At 37.6% G+C, this 17,656-nt stretch overlaps 1 protein-coding gene across 8 annotated transcripts in view; it reads left to right on the top strand.

Moving 5' to 3' along the window:
* LOC108407510 (adaptor related protein complex 2 subunit beta 1) overlaps nucleotides 1-17,656 on the top strand; it is a 148,206-nt gene that overhangs the window by 18,618 nt on the left and 111,932 nt on the right. For 5 of the 8 annotated variants that reach the window (XM_073235250.1, XM_073235249.1, XM_073235252.1 and 2 more), the window contains 2 exons: nucleotides 2,282-2,392; nucleotides 5,492-5,737. The exons of 1 other annotated variant lie outside the window; for it this stretch is intronic. In XM_073235250.1, the coding sequence (XP_073091351.1) occupies nucleotides 2,282-2,392; nucleotides 5,492-5,737 (357 nt within the window). The remainder of the gene's footprint in view (nucleotides 1-2,281; nucleotides 2,393-5,491; nucleotides 5,738-17,656) is intronic. 2 more of the 8 variants (XM_073235253.1, XM_073235254.1) reach the window with 1 other exon arrangement.

Raw genomic sequence — 17,656 nt, forward strand, 5'->3', positions numbered from 1 at the left:
TGATCTATCCTTTTTTGCTATTGGATGGACTGTTCTCTAGGTGTCTGTTAGGTCCATCTGTTCTAATACGTTGTTCAGTGCCTCTGTCTCTTTACTTATTTTCTGTCTGGTTGATTTGTCCTTTGGAGTGAGTGGAGTGTTGTAGTCTTGTAAAATGAATGCATTGCATTCTATTTCCCCCTTTAATTCTGTTAGTATTTGTTTCACATATGTAGGTGATCCTGTGTTGGGTGCATAGATATTTGTAATAGTCATATCCTCTTGTTGGACTGACCCCTTTATCATTATGTAATGTCCTTCTTTGTCTCTTGTGACTTTCTTCATTTTGAAGTCTATTTTGTCTGATACAAGTACTGCAACTCCTGCTTTTTTCTCCCTATTAGTTGCATGAAATATCTTTTTCCATCCCTTTACTTTCAGTCTGTGTATGTCTGGGTTGGAAGTGAGTCTCTTCTAGGCAGCATATAGACGTGTCTTGTTTTTTTATCTATTCAGTGACTCCATATCTTTTGATTGGTGCATTTAGACCATTTACATGTAGGGTGATTATCAATAGGTATATGCTATGTACTTATTGCCATTGCAGGCTTTAGATTCATGGTTACCAAAGGTTCAGTGGTAATTCTCTTACCATCTAACAGTCTGATTTGACTCAGTTCGTATGCTATTCGAAATACAGCCTTAAAGGTTTTTTTCTTTTTTCTTCTCTCTCTTTTCTTCCTCCTCCATTCTTTGTATATTAGGAATCATATTCTGTACTCTTTGTCTATCCCTTGATTGACTTTGGGGGTGGTTGATTTGATTTTTCATCTGCTTAGTAATTAATTGTTCTACATTGCTGTCGTTTTATTTCTCCTGGTGATATCTGTTTAGCCTTAGGAATGCTTCCATCTATATCTGTCCCTCCAAAATGCACTGTAAAGGTGGTTTGTGGGAGGTAAATTCTCTCGGCTTTTACTTATCTGAAAAATCATTTAATCCGTTCTTCCAAATTAAATGATAACCTTGCTGGACAGAGTATTCTTAGTTTGAGGCCCTTCTGCTTCATTGCATTAAATATATCATGCCACTCCCTTCTGGTCTGTAAGGTTTCCCTTGAGAAATCTGATGATAGCCTGATGGGTTTTCCTTTGTATATCATAATTTTTCTGACCGTAGCTGCTTTTAAAGGTCTGTCTTTATCCTTGGTCTTACTGCCATTTTAATTATTGTATGTCTTGCTGTTGTCCTTTTTGGGTTCCTTGTGTTGGGAGATCTGTGCATCTCCGTGGCATGAGAAACTATCTCCTTCCCCATATTGGGGAAGTTTTCAGCAGTTACCTCCTCAGTGACACGTTCTATCCCTTTATGTCTCTCTTCTTCTTCCTCTGGTACCCCTATAATGCAAAAGTTGTTCCATTTGGATTCATCACACTGCTCTCTCAATATTCTTTCATTCTTAGAGATCCTTCTTTCTCTCTGTGCCTCAGTTTCTTTGTATTCCTCTTTGCTAATTTCTATTCCATTAAACATCTCTTCTACTTCCTCTAATGTGCTTTTAAATCCCTCAGTTGTATGTTTCGTTTCAGATATGGAATTTAATGATTGAATCTCCATCTTAAATTCATTCTGAGTTCTCGTATATTTTTCTGTTCCTCCATGAGCATGTTTATGATTTTTGTTTTGAGCTCTCTTTCAGAAAGATTGGTGATTTCAGTTTCATTTTGCTCTTGTTCTGGTGTTTGTGAGATTTTGGTGTGAACCAGGTTCCTTTGACGTTTCATATTCCTATGTGGTGCCCTGTAGTGCCCAGAAATTCTAGTCTCTGGAGCTGCTCAGCCCCTAGAGTGAGGTTGGGTGTTGTAGGGGAGCAGCTCTAGTGCTTGGGGGCAGGAAAGAGCTGTTTCCTGATTCGCAGCTACAGTGGCCTGTCTCCAGTATCAGAGCCAGTGGGCTGAGCACAGAGGTGCAAGTCTCTGTGCTTTGCGTCTCTAGCTGATGTAGGCGTTTCCTCCCTCTCTCTGGCCTGACACCAGCGCAGTGACTGCTGGTTTGTGAGCAGGTACCGGCAGGCTAGGAGGAAGGCTCAGTAGGCTGGGTGTCACATAGCTGAGTAGTCAGCCAGGGGGATGGAGCGCCTGAAGCTCCACAAAGTTCCCAACCTGCTAGGCAGAGCGCACCCAGACAACCTTGTCCACCTCTCCCTTCTCCCGTGCAGCAAGCTCTGTGCAAACCTTGCCCCTTCAGCAGCCCTCTCACTGCTAGGAAGCCTCTCAGACCTACTGCTTTTCCTTTGTCCCAGAGCAGCCGGATGTGGATCCCTGTCCTGCACAAACGGCCCGAATCTCAGTCTCTCGAGCACTCTGCCTGTCCCACCTCCCCAACCCCACGAACCTCCAGAGCACCACACAATGTAGGTTTGTACTTGCAAAGTAGATCTCCAGGGCTGGGTGTTCAGCAGTTCTAGACTTCCTCCCACTCTGTGCTCCATTTCTCTTCCTCCTGCCGGTGAGTTGGGGTGGGGGAAGGACTTGGGTCCCGCCGGATCAAGGCTTCTGTATGTTACCCTGTTTCATGAGATCTGCTCTGTTCGTGAGGTCTGTATGCAGTCTGGTGCAGCCTTCTTTCCTGTTGCTTTTTTAGGTTTGGTTGTATAAACTGTATTTTCATACTATATGTGGTTTTGGGTGGAGGTCTCTGTCTCACCTCTCAAGCCGCTGTCTTGAATGTCATCAGACCTCTTTTAATCATAACTGTATTACCATTCTCACGTCTTTAAAAATTCACCATTAAAAAATTGCTTAATATTATTGAATATTCAGTCATGTTTTTCCTACCATTAGATGTAATTAACATGATAACGATGTTCCAGTTGGTGTATATATTTTTTTACTTCTTGTTTTTTTTCCTCTGGAATTCAGTCTGCATTAAAAAAAAAAATCATATGGCATTTCTAAAATTAGCTTCTGTTAAACTGTTTTGAAAAATAACCAGTATGCTCTCTTCCTTCTCTTGGAATTTTTCTTTTCCTGTGTTTAGCTACATAGAGCAGAATCAGAGATAACATAATATTTCATTCTGTCTATTATTTCATATATGTACTACATCATTGGAAAGAATTTGGTTTACATTTTTTGGAAGTGAGCATGTACACAGGTTTACAATAATTACAGAGATTTTGTAAGATAGGACAATTTAAGGTGTGCTCTTTTTGTGGTATACTTTGGAAGCCCTTGCTAGTAAAGGAGAATGTATGTTACTCAGGATTTCACAGGGCCTTCTTAACTCCAGAAACTTAGGTCAGGCCCAAAACCAGTTTCTGTGCTCTCTCCTTTCTTGTCCTTAGGCCCCAGAAATCCAGTCCTCTTTTCTCCCTACTTGATATTTGCAGACTGGCTGTGGAGTGGGACACGTCTTTCCACTTCCTCATTTTATCCCTGTATCGGAATACCAGACCAAAGGCCTTTACTGTTTTTTGTTGTTGTTGTTAGACTGTTATTTTATTAAGGTAATATTGATATATACTCTTATGAGGATTTCACATGAAAAATATTGTGGTTACTACATTCACTGATATTATCAAGTCCCTCCCATACCCCACTGAAGTCACTGTCCATGAGTGTAGTAAGATGCCACAGAGTCACTACTTGTCTTCTCTCTGCTGCAGTGTCTTTCCCGTGACTCCCTGCACACTATGTGTACCAATCATAATACCCCTCAATCCCCTTCTCCCTCTCTCTCCACCCATCCTTCCCCACCCCTCCCCTTTGGAGTCTGTGAGTCTGCTGCTGTTTTGTTCCCTCATTTTTGCTTCGTTGTTATACTCCACAAATGAGTGAAATCATTTGGTACTTGTCTTTCTCCGCCTGGCTTATTTCACTGAGCATAATACCCTTTAGCTCCATCTGTGTTGTTACAAATGGTAGGATTTGTTTTCTTCTCATGGCCGAATAGTATTCCATTGTGTGTATGTACCCCATCTTCTTTATCCATCCATCTACTGATGGACAGTTAGGTTGCTTCCATATCTTGGCTATTGTAACTAGTAGGGGTGCATATAACTTTTTGAATCTGAGATCTTGCTTTCTTTGGGTAAATTACTTGTTCAAATGCTATTTCTATTTATAGTTTTTTGAGGAACCTCCATACTGCTTTCCAGAATGGTTGAACTAATTTATATTCCCACTAGCAGTGAAGTAGGGTTCCCCTTTCTCCACATCCTCACCAGCATTTGTTGTGCCTAGTCTTTGCGATGTTGCCATCCTAACTGGTGTGAGGTGATATCTCATTGTGGTTTTAGTTTACATTTCCCTGATAATTAGTGATGTGGAGAATCTTCTCATGTTCCTGCTGGCCATCTGAATTTCTTTGGAGGAGTGTATGATCCTCCTCCCATTTTTTAATAGGGTTATTTGCTCTTTGTGTGTTGAAGCAGGTGTTTGAGTTCTTTATATATTTTGGATGCTAATCCTTTGTCAGAGATGTTGTTTATAAATATATTCTCCCTTACTGTAGTATGCCTTTTTATTCTACTGATGGTGTTCTTTACTGTACAGAAAGTTTTTAGTTTGATGTAGTCCCAGTTTTTCATTTTTGCTATTGTTTCCCTTGTCCAAGGAGATGTGTTCAGGAAAAAGTTGCTCATGCTTACATTCAAGAGATTTTTCCCTGTTTTCTTCTAAGAGTTTGATGGTTTCATGACTTACATTCAGGTCTTTGATCCATTTCAAGTTTACTTTTGTGTATGGAGTTCGAAGATAATCCAGTTTCATTCTCTTACATGTAGGTGTCCAGTTTTGCCAACACCAGTTGTGGAAGAGGCTGTGATTTCGCCATTGTATATCTGTGGCTCCTTCATCATATATTAATTGACCATATATACTTGGGTTTATGTGTGGACTCTCTATTTTGTTATACTGGTCTGTGGGTCTGTTCTTAAGGCACTACCAAATTGTCTTGATTACAGTGGCTTTGTAGTAGAGCTTGGTGTCAGGGAGTGTGATCCCCCCAGCTTTGTTCTTTCTTCTCAGGATTACTTTGGCTCTTTGGGGTCTTTTGTGGTTACATGTGAATTTTAGAACTATTTGCTCTCATTCGTTGAAGAATGCTGTTGGTATTTTGATAGGAATTGCATTGAATCTGTAGGTTGCTTTAGTCAGGATGGCCAAGCCTTTTCTGTTTTTAGGACAGGTCCACTAATGGCCGTGGGATGGTGACACCAGATTGTTAGGCTTCTGTCTAATGCAGGAGTTAATACTACTGGTTGTTGTCTTCATTGTGTATATAAGGCAGTGAAATGAATTCCTAATATAAACTCTTTTATTTGTACTTGAAGTGAGTATGAAGATTTATACTTAGGAAGAGGGTATAGCATGAGAGAGAGATTGAGTTTTGGTGTAGAATGTAACTGGATGCTTACATTAATGAAATACTATTCTGTGGCTTATATAAACTAGACTGTTGACTTTAGTCCCTGTGTATGCATGTAGTTGTCAATGATTGTTTTTTGTAGGACTGTGAAGATCCCAATCCTCTGATTCGGGCCTTGGCAGTTAGAACCATGGGGTGTATCCGTGTGGACAAGATTACAGAATATCTCTGTGAGCCCCTTCGGAAGTGCTTGAAGGATGAAGATCCCTATGTTCGGAAAACAGCAGCAGTCTGCGTGGCAAAACTCCATGATATCAATGCCCAAATGGTGGAAGATCAGGGATTTCTGGATTCTCTGCGGGATCTCATAGCAGATTCAAATCCTATGGTAATAAGATGCTGCTTTTATAAGAGCAGTATTTAAAATGGGTCCTTTTAAAAAAGCATGTTTAAAACAAATCTTATCTTTGGGGCATTAAACCGTAGGTTAGCTATGGAAAGCATGACTTCTGTGTCTACCATAGATTGTCTCTCTCACACCCTAGGTATTTCTGAGGTGAAAACCAAGTATGAAAGTACAAGGATCTTAAAGCAAACCTCTGTATCATCCCTACCCCTGTATTTGTTCAGAAACAAACATGTTCTGCATCATTTTTTTAAAGAGGTTTCACCTTAACTTTATATCAATTTTTTAAAGGATTACTTCTTCAGATAGATGTTTGTGGTATTTTCTGGTAGTGTGGGAATAGGAACTAATAAAAGGTACCATTATTGGCTAATTACTATAATGAATTCTACAGGAGAATTCTAGGACGAGATTATTTTTAGGCAACTTGATTATGTTCAGATTTTTGGCAGCTAGAACATATTTCTCTTACTGACATTTTAAACTTGGCTTGTACAATGAATGGGCATGAGTCCTAAGTGGTACTTTGACTCTCTTAGTGACAGAAGCTCATTTGAAACTAGTGATTGGTCCCAAAGTATCATTTACCAAGAAGATGGAAGACTATAGCTACGTTTTCTCCCCATTTTTCCTAATGAATTATTTACTTGGAGGTGAATTACATTAAGAGTTGATCAGTGGGTAACCTCTGAATACATTTTTTTGGTTGAACTTTTTGAAATAGATGGACATGTCTGCTTTGACCTCTCCTTTGGTTTGTCTTACTCTTCGGATAGTCGTGGATTCTGTTTATAATGTCCTTCAACTTTTAGTACCAAAGTCTAAGGGTGATGCAAGCCACATTTTTTTAAAGGTACTGAGATACTAGCTATCATCAGGAATCTTTTAGCTGCCTCCTGGGCATAGAAGTGGGTGTGTGTTTGTATGTGTTTAAACCATGACTTCTGATAGGGTTGCCACCAGTGTTGGAGAATTCAACCCTGGCTTTTCCCCCTCATGCAGCACCGTATGACACCTTTTTAAAAAATTCGTAGATTTATAAGGAAGTAATATCTGTTTTTTAGAATATTGAGCTGGTACCCACTTGTGCTTTTGGTGTTGCTTTTGATTCATTCTGTTATTCTGAGCAACTGTCTTTGAAATTTTCTGCCTAAGGACAAATGTGAAAATGTTTGGCCTGCACACTCCAAATTTTGGGCATCCAGATGAGCAGGATATCACATACCCTATGGAAACTTGTTGAACATTCAGTGGGGTCAAGAATGTGGAGTGCGATGAGGTAGAAATGCATTATATCTCATACAGGCAATTCCATTTGGGAGAGAAAAAGGCGTTTTTTCCCTGACGTAAGTTCTTCAAAGCAGGACCTATAAAGTCAGATGGTCAGGGATACGGACTATCAGAGTTTCGTAAAGGCTTTTTTTTCTGGTACCTAAGAAGCACTTAAAGATCTTTATTCAGGTGAATTGAGAGGTTGAGATTATCTGGAACAAGCCTAAGTTGTCTGATTTATTCAAAGTTTTCATTGTAGAAGATGGGCTGTTTTTTACCTAGTCCATAGTTCTGATGGGAATTTTCAAACATACTCAAAACTAGAGTGACTAAATGAATAAAATAAATTTGAAATGAATCCATGAACCCATTTACTATCACCACGTTCAGTAATTATCAGTACATGCCAGTCATGGGTCACTATTTACTATAACATGGTAACTATAGTCCTTTTTAATAATTCTCAACCTGGTTTTACTACAAACCAGCAGATGATTTGGGGAATTTTTACAAAGTATCTTTGAGAAAACTTCTGGAGAGAATTTAAGGTTACTTGGTAGATTTTTTAGGAACCGTTTCAGGAATGCCTTTTGTTTTATTGTATCTTTATTGCATATTTTCTTAGAGCAGGTGTCAGCATTTGGTCCTAAACTGTTGGACGTACTTCCCCCTAAACAGAGTATCTTTCTCGTTCTTGTCAGATTTCTCAGTAGCAGATCTTTCCCTGATACTGTTCAGCCTATTGCAACCAAGGTGCCCAGGGTGCAAAATTCAAGGAAGCATTTGCTCTCAGGTGCCGACTCTGAACTTATGTAAGCCTGAGAGTGGGGTGGCTCTTTACAGTATGTGGTGGAGTGGCTTGCCTTACTCTTCTCCTGGCTTTGTTTTACAGACTTATTTTTAAATCATGTTTTGAGTTCTTCATTCTTGTTGTTTTAGTGAAGGACTTGAAAGGCTTGGACTAATAGGTAGCCAACACACATACACACATGCCTACTTTTGATCTTGAATCCATACTTTTCCATCTCAACTGTATGTCCTGCTTTTTGCCAGATAGTATTAAAACTACCATTAGACCACAGATCTTCCTTTAGGAGTTCGATCAAATGGTGTTGATGGGAAACAGATAAGTGTGTGAGTGTTAAGCACCTTCCAAGATGTAATGGTGGAATGTAAGGTGTAGTAGCTCAAACATACGAAAATATCCTAAGGCTTATGATGACCCTCTGTCATTAGGAAACAGGAAATTTAAATTTAAGTGTATTCTGTGCCAGGCACAGTGATGAGTGCTTTTACTTACAGTGTTTTACTTAGTTGTCATATCTTCCCAGTGATGTGGAGGTTATGTACTACATCCAGATATGTATACTCAGAGAGGCTAAAGAATTATCCCAGAGTCATATAGCTAGTGGTAATGTAACTGGGTTCTATTCCAGTTTTTAGTCCCAGTACCCATTACTGGTCCTCACCTTCATGGATGTATGTCTACAACAGCATTTTCTCAAAACAGTTAAAAATTTGAACATAAAGGCCTTTAATTATCTTTAAACTGTTTTAATATGGAAATCCTCTCAGTCCTCTTATTCTGCAAATGGGTATGAGTCCTACTTTACTGCTCTTGAGGGGTACTTTGGGTCTACTTTTTTGGAAGTTGCTCCAAACAGTGGCAGCACTATTACCAGCAAGTAGTAAAATCACTTTAAAAAAAAAAGACAACACTTCTAGGGGGTTCTGCCTTTGTAGTTCCATTGTAGCTCACTTCAGAAAGATATCCTAGATGTGAAGGCCCCGAACCATCAGCAGATGTGACCTTGACGTCTGACAGTGAACTGTTAGTCAAGGTCTGGCTACTCTTGGGGTTCTGTGGACCTCCAGGCTTGTTCCTGGATGGTGTAGCTTGCTACAAGTAAAGAACTATTTTATTTTCATTCCCTGTCTTTTTTGGTCTTCATTTTCCTGCAGTTGTTTTACCTTTATACTTGAGTTAAAGCTGACTTACAGTGAAATACTGTTTGAAAGAGAACAGACTTCAAAGTAAAAATGTCTCACTGTTAAGTTGTAGTGTAACCTCCCTGAGTCTGTTTCCTCTTCTGTAGAGTGAGGGGTGCTATGTCAGAGTTGTTGGGAGTATTAATTGAGCTTTTGCATAAAAGTACCTTGCTTGTGGGAGCTAATGAGATGACAGCTGCAGCTTCTGTAATTATTAAATAGATATTAGGCAAAAGTTAACATTATTGCTAAAATATTTAATGTGGTATTCGTGTAGTGAATCCGTTTCTGAGGGAATTAGAGCTAAACTTGTTTTCAGGTGCAGATTTTATTAATCCATTATTTTGCAAGTAAACTTGTATTCAGAATGAGGAAACACTGTGGAGTGACGGGAAAACAGCTCTCAGGATTTCTTCACAAATGTCACTTTGCACTTTTCAATGATAGTGACTGTTCTCTAACGTTTTTGCCCACACTTTAGGATTTTCCCTCCTTAATGTGGTGTTTCTTTTCTTTCTCAGAGGTGTTTTGAGGTATTCCAACTTCAGTTACCATATGTTTAAATCTGCCACTTGAGACTCTCTTGACAGCCCCGCCACATGGGCTTTGCTTGTTAGTGAGCCCAGTTTTAAGTCCCTTTGGCTTAGGGACTTAGCCCCCTTTGGTCTCCATCTTTAAGCCTTCTCAGTTCAGATCCCATCACTCTGAGAGCTGCCCATGGGAATACCCCTCTTCCACAGCTCTGTCCTCTCTGCAAAAGCACAAACTGCTGAATTAGTTTAAAAAAAATAATTTGTTGAAGGTTCTTGTGCACAAGCAGCATGCTCTCAGAAAAGCCTCACCTTGGCCCATTATAGCCTTTAGCAAAGGTTCTAGTTAAACTGTCAGCTTCTTTTAATTTGAACTTATTCTGGACAGCTGTTTATGAGAAATACTTTTCTTCCCAGAAATACTGTATTTTAACCATGCGCTAGCCAGCATGTAGAAGCAGCAGGGTATTGTGGCAGAGGTTCTTAGCTGGAGGTGGTTTTGATCCCCAGGGAACATTTGGCAATGTCTGGAAACACTCGGTTGTCATAGCTGATGAAAGGGGTGCTGCTGGCATCTAGTAGGTAGAGTCTAGGGGCACCTTAAACATTCTGCAGTGCACAGGGCAGCCTTACAACACAGAGTTATTTGTCCTATAGTGTCAGTGGTGCTAAGGTTGTGAACAGTGGAGTTGTGGAAATAGCACATAGCCTTTAGGGCAAGAGTGCCTGCTGTTTTGATCCTGACTTGACTGCTTACTAGTTATTTTAAATGAGCCGCAGTATCCTCATGTGTAAAACAGGTAAAATGCCTATTTTACTGGATTATTTTGGACATAAAGGACTTTATTTATAATGCTTGATATAAAGTAAATGCTTAATAGACCACAGCTATTCTTGAGGAACAGACCTACCATCATGCAAGCTTTGATTTTTGTAATTTTTTTAGGACTTAGGAGGTTTACTTTATTGTGGCTTCTTGTCAGTGTGAGATTATAATAAATCCTGGAGAACTCAGGTCTCTCTAGATCACTTTGTAAATTCCAAAAGGATTTTTGTCAGAAATATTTGGTGTCCGTGTGGGCCATGTTAAATTGTCTATTAATGATAGGCCTAGAACAAAGAGAAAACCTTAATAACCTCACTTGATTTAGTACTTTGACTTCATTTATTCCCAAATATATATGAGTAGGATAGTTATAAAATTAAAATATTATACACAAGTGATACTAGAAATGCCTAATGCTCATCATGCCAAATGTCCATAAAGAAGTCCCAGAGCTGGTAGAATTTTAGGCATGCGTGAGAGGGTCACTGTGTGGTCGGCAATTGACAGTAGTAATGTAGGAGGTAATATGTTCAGTCTGTGTCTGGATCCCCTAAGTGAGTAATGTTATATTTGGTACTAAAAGAGGAGCCACTGTTAATTTCTGCAGGATTGGAGTGTTGCGTAAGTGGAATCCTTGGAGGCTGCTTTGATTTAAGTCCAATTACCAGCTCTTGAATTTCCCACTGGTTCATTTGAGTGCTTTTCGGTCTCTACTTGGAGAGGAAGCAAGTCATTTCTGTTTTCATTTGTACTAAAACTTATAGAAGTCGTTTTCTGTGTACTCTCATTTTTTAAAAAACATCAGTTTATTTATATTATTATGAACTTAGGTGTTTTTTTTTTTCTTAGCTCATTTGGGGGAGAATAATTTTAGATTTACAGAAAAGTTGCAAAGACAGTACAGCAGGTTCCTGTAGGCCTTTCATTCAATTTCACTTACTGTTAACTGTTACCATCTTACGTGATCATGTCACATTTATCAAAACTAAGAAATTAACATTGGTACATTACTATTAAGTAAAGTATAGGCTATTTGAATTTTACCTGTTTCAACACAAATGTCTTTTGCTATTCTAGGATTCAATCCCAGATACCAAAATGTATTTAATCACTACTTTTTATAAACAGTTGACTCTATATGAAAGTATCTCAACAACTGAAAAGTGCTTTGTAACTGAAATTTTTTAACCACTCCATAGTGGTTAAAATTTAGGCTCTGGAACCAAACAGACTAGGATTTGTATCCTGGTTTTGCCATGTTAGCTGTGTGGTCTTTCTAAACTTCTCAGTATCCTCATTTCCAAATTGGGAATTGTAAACAATGCTTCTATTATGCAATTGTTGTGAGCATTCAAGGATATTAAGTTTGCAGAGAACTTAATACTGGACCTCATATAGAGGTAATCTGATAAGCCCTTAATAAAAATAACAAACATTTATAATCTATATTGTACAGTGAGCATGGTGCTAGATGTTAATGAGTTTAGAAGGGTTAATCTTTCAATGGCAAGTGTATTTTTTTACAGATAACCTAATTCTTTTGTGTATGTTATTTAAGGCCAGACATAGTTTTTTTAGGGTAACACCGAGGGCAGCTTGCCCATAAATGATGTTACATCTCTTTACAATATTACTGCATCATTCTCAATTACTTTTAAAAAGTAAGTGTTCAAGGATGTACCTTTAAGGCAGTTTTCATCACAACTTCCTGAAAACTAGGTCTGTTGTACACATTAATTCAGTAATGTGCCAAAGATCATGGCTTATCATTTCTTAGTGTCCCCTTTTAGATAATTTCAAGGCTGTAAATTGGAGAAGGATAATTTTACTGTTGAAAGGATGATCGTAAGTGTTAGGAAAATAGCTTTTGTTGTTTTGTTCATGTTGCAGCATGCTTTAGTGTGATTTTAGGGTCAGTGAGCCAAGTAACTCCTTGATTCTTAAGAGTACCTTTTGTCCATTTGTAGGTACTTATTTGTAGTGTTTTGGCTTTGAGAATATTTCTATTTTTTTCTTACCTCATCTTAAACCATCTAAGTAATGAAATTTTTTGAGTCTGCTTTGAAAATCACTTCTTGTTACCCTGTATTCAAAGTTTCTTGCCATAATGAAATCAGCTAGGTAGATGTTGAGTCAACTTCCTAATTCCAGGGAAGAAGATGGGGAAAAAAAGCCCAACAGTGTAGAATGTATTATAGTTGATATGTTACCTGTTAGCATTCTGGACAGTGTCTTAGATTAAAGCCTGAGCTGTGTTACTTGTTTGAGGGGGAGAATTAACTGGTACTGCATTGTCTCTGTGTCCTTAAGGAGAGGATAATGACTGAAACATTCTTAGACCAAATATATGTTAAAGCCCCATGCTTTAACATGTCCTTTGAGGCAAACTCCATGAAGGAGAAAGTGAGATCACAAACTGTTGCTGATTTTTAGAAGGATAAAAAATATGTAAACCATGTATTTATTTAATCATAATAGTTCTGGTCAGTTGTTCTACAGCTTTCACTCTATTCAGGTCTCCAGGGGCACCCAGCCGAAAGAGTTGCAAATTGAACGGGAAAACTGATTGTTTGACCTTGAAGGTCATTGCTAGAATTGAAAATTCTCTAAAAAGTAATTTAGTTAATAGGAGGAAGGCACTGTTTTGGAAAGTGCTATCTTGGGTTTCTGAAGCTGTGAAAATAAGTGGAAGGAGTGCAGGATGAAAACCGTTGAAAGGAACAGGCAAGTGTGTGAGAGATTTCTCATAAAGGAGCTTCTGTCTCTGATACTCCACTTCCACTGTGTATCTGGATTTCCTCTGGGGTTCTTTTTTACAGGATCACTTTTATTCTAACCATACCCCTGCTGCTCCAGCTTGCTCCTTTAAAAAAAAAAAAAGTAAAATTTATGTCCTGCATGTAAGGTAGGGGTAGCTATAAATAAGATTTTGTAACTGGATAGTAAATCTTGCCTCTTTTAAATGTTGCCAGGATATGATTATCTCTGAAATATATGAAGTAGAAGAATACATTTTCCTCCCCATATAAATCTGCATGTCACCTTTGCCTGGAATAATATTTTGATATATCTCCCCCAACTTTTATTTTTCTTTCCCTTCCCCCCCCATTGAAGGTCACAGCTCTTGGAACTTGTTTAGAGTGATTAGTACTCTGTCTCTAGAGTACTAGTTAGACTGTGGAATCAGATATAGGCCTAGAGTTCATATTTAAGCACTGCCCCTTTCTGGCTATATTGAGTAAGCAAGTCACAGAATTTCTCTGACCCCATTTATAAATTAATTTTTAAAACCTGTTTTCCTTATCTGTAATAAGTGGATTTTAATAGCAGCTACATCACAGTTGCTGTAAGCATGAATGGTGCACAGTAAGTCTTCAATAAACTTTAGCTATCATTGTCTTTTTGTACAACTCATTCTATTAAGTAGGTCAGGATGCAAACTGCTTACTTTAAAGGACATTCAGCAGGCTCCAAGGGTTCATAGAAGTACTGAATTGAAGAGAAGTCTAGTTAAGGCAGAGAAAGATTTGTCTAGTTTTGAGTGTGATTTTATATGTATCTATATACATAGTTTTTTTATGTGTATGTTTGTCTTTAATATCTGTATCTCTGAAGTACTCATATTACATTAGGTCCACTGTGGTGGGGAGGAGTAAGGTTTAGTTGCAGTCTCACAAAGAACAGAACATAATTTTGTTAATTGCCAGAAAATAATTCTGGCAAGATGAAATATAAAATATTATTTTTACTCTATGGATGTGTTCTTTTGTAGCCTAGATGCCAACTTTTTATAAATCGACCAATGTACTGAAGAAACTCACTTAAGAAAACCTATTTGAAAATCTTTTTTTTTTTTTTTTGAGAGGGCATCTCTCATATTTATTGATCAAATGGTTGTTAGCAACAATAAAATTCTGTATAGGGGACTCAATGCTCAATGCACAATCATTAATCCACCCCAAGCCTAATTCTCGTCAGTCTCCAATCTTCTGAAGCATAACGAACAAGTTTTTACATGGTGAACAAGTTCTTACGTAGTGAATAAGTTCTTACATGGTGACAGTGCAAGGGCAGTCTTCACAGAAACTTTCGGTTTTGATCATGCATTATGAACTATAAACATAAACAATCAGGTCAAATATGAATATTTGTTTGATTTTTATACTTGATTTATATGTGAGTCCCACATTTCTCCCTTATTATTATTATTTTTTTTAAATAAAATGCTGAAGTGGTAGGTAGATGCATGATAAAGGTAGAAAACAGAGTTTAGTGTTGTAAGAGAGCAAATGTAGATGATCAGGTGTGTGCCTGTAGACTAAGTGTTAATCCAAGCTAGACAAGGGCAATAAAACATCCACAGATGCAGAAGATTTCTCTGAAAATGGGGGGGGGGGGGTGAGGTTCTAAGCCTCAGCTCTGTTTATCCCCAGTTTCTCACCTGATGGCCCCCCTGTGACTGTGCCTGTCTTAGGTTGTTCCTCCCTTGAGGAATCTTACCCATCTCTGGCTAACCAGTCATCTTCCGGGGCCCTGCAGGGAAATGTAAAGTTGGTAAATGAGAGAGAAGCCATATTGGTTGAAAAGGTTAGCTTTTTACTTCTTTGCAGATTTATGCCCTGTGGCTTCTGTGCCCAGCATTTCTCTTGAGGTATCTTTACCACTTGGAGGAATTATGATACTCAGTAAATTCGATATGAGGCATGAATTCTATTTAAGGGTTGTAATTAGGAAGGAAGAAGAAAAGCTATAGAAGTAGCAGATGGAAGAAAACATGGGAGGATTGATTATTTCTTTGACATATCTTCTTGTAGAGTAACTTAAGCATGTATAGGTTTTAAACTACTAATTAAATTGCGCACACACATTAACATAATATGAATACAGTTACATAACCAAAGCAGACCTATAATTACCAGCCATCTCCAGTGAAACCAAGAAAATCTGTTAGGCATCCTAGGCATTTGTGAGAATTTATCTATGATATGATGGATATTGTCCAAATGAACTTGAACCATCTGAGAGAAATCAGACAAGTTAACTAAAATCCTACCATTTGCAGCAATATGGATGGAGCTGGAGGGTATTATGCTCAGTGAAATAAGCCAAGTGAAAATCCATTTTTAAAGCAAAACTTGCTTTAGAAACCCTTTCTTGGGAAGTCTAGTTTTTCACTGTTGTCTTCATATTCTTTTAGTATTTCCTAAGAAAAATGGCAATTTTCTAGGGGTAAAAAATACTAATGTGTTAGTTATAGTTCAAATTCAGAGTGATGGTTCAACGAAACGAGAGAACTTTGTTTTAATATATGGTGTCAGGGCAGTTAATGCAAGGGTTTGATTTGTTCTTTGTGATACTGATTTATTTTTTTGGAGGCTTTCTAGGAAGAGAAAGTAAATCTTAAGTTTCAATCTTATTTTTAAAGTTTATTTTTTAAAATTGACAATATAAAAAGAAAATCAACAATATAGGTACTATGATATAGTACAAAAATCTGGAGAAAGTATAAACATTGACAATTGAATCATCCTGTATACCCTAGTTAGCCATCCAGTTGCTGTCTTGAAGTCAGTTTCTTTCTTTTTCTACTTAAGATTCAGTGTAACTGGCTTATTTTATGTTTCCAGGAAAGACTGAGAGAAACATGGCTTATTGACCAGGAGAACTCTAAGCAGTCTTTTACGAGCCTGCTTTGGTACATTTCTGAAAATGTAACAGCCTGAATGTGGAGATGAAAGGGAGAAGGTAGAGTTTTGTTACTGGGGGATACATCTTTCTGGTTGATCATTGGCTCAGCGACCATTTGGCAGTGATCTCTTTTTCTCAGTGCAGGCTTTTTTGAACATGATTTTGTAATCTGGTTTCTCTGGATCTTTTAATTAGACTTACATTTCCCTATTCCCTTTCTTTTTTTAATGTGATAATAAGCAGAAATTGCCTGTTTTACCACCAGAACATATACTTTATTAGCTGCATTATATACTTGGTTTAATTTCCAGTTGCCTGTGATACTAACAGAGGGATTCTAATGCTTCATTCCTTTCAGCCACTGCTTTTTTTAATTACCCCAATTCTCACTTTTTCTTCTATGTCTCCTATTAATGGACCTTATGTTTAACTTAAAAAAAAAAAACACCATTAAAGGATTTGGCTGGCAGCGATGGTAAATGTCGTAAGATGTTTTATTTTGGACAACTGGTTACCAAGACTGGACATATGTTGGCAGCAATAGATGAAAACAATATTTGGTCTTTTTGTATGGCATTGATCTTTTATACTGTAATTGAATCTATCAAGTATATCATGCATGGGAAATAAAATAACCTTTTCCCTGCGTGTAAAGCACTGAGATGATGGAGGGGATTATTCTTTTACTCTTTATGCCTTTAGTTTTCACTAAATGCCATCTTGATGGGGGAGTCAGCAAATAAAAGTTAAGTCAGAAAACAACTTCACATATGCTACCATGTGATAGGTGGACTAGTTGTTTCTTCCCAATTTGTCTTAATAACAAAAATACTGTATCCATAACCATATTTACCACAAGTCTTTGATTTCTCATCTTGCAATTTTTGTTGTGATCATTAAATTATAGCTAAAGATGATTCCATTTGTGGCATTATCATACACACAATAATGGATATTGCTATAAATGTATTATTCGGCTAAAAAGTCATATTCTCTCGACACTTACTTTCTAGGTAAAAACATGCTGGAATAAACCGCCAGCTACCTAGATAATACGGATATTCAAATAGTTAAATTGTGGCCAAATCCTTTCTTTTCTTTCCAGCAAAAGGATAATCACACAACTCTTAGTTTCTCAAGGTTTTTACAAGGGACTTTAGCAAGAACTACAATGAGCTGGCATTTTTGAGAATTTTCTTTTTTTTTGAGAAGATGGGTTTTTATTTCTTCTTTAAAAAATAAATAAATACAATGAATACACTGGCAAAGAGTGTTTTTGATATATGTAATTACTGAAGCTGCTCTCTCCCATCATGTCTCATTTGTACTTAAGAATTTTTATATTTAGCCTTTCCTTGCTATTTTTAGTAACAACTGGGAGCCTCACAGCAAACGTGGTTTTAAATTGACTTGTATAGGACCATTGTATAGTTTTTCTGTTGTTTTATTTTTAGGTGTTGTTGGAGTTTTTAAGTTAAACTGATTGGTTGTAGATTTGTCAGTTATATTAAAAACCTATAATTTTGACAAAACTTAAAATTTGTTTTCATTTTCATTTTGTTTATTTTGCAGCTAATGTGGATTCCTAGATCTGTA

Source organism: Manis javanica, chromosome 4, assembly GCF_040802235.1.
Source record: "Manis javanica isolate MJ-LG chromosome 4, MJ_LKY, whole genome shotgun sequence".
Classification (NCBI taxonomy): domain Eukaryota; kingdom Metazoa; phylum Chordata; class Mammalia; order Pholidota; family Manidae; genus Manis; species Manis javanica.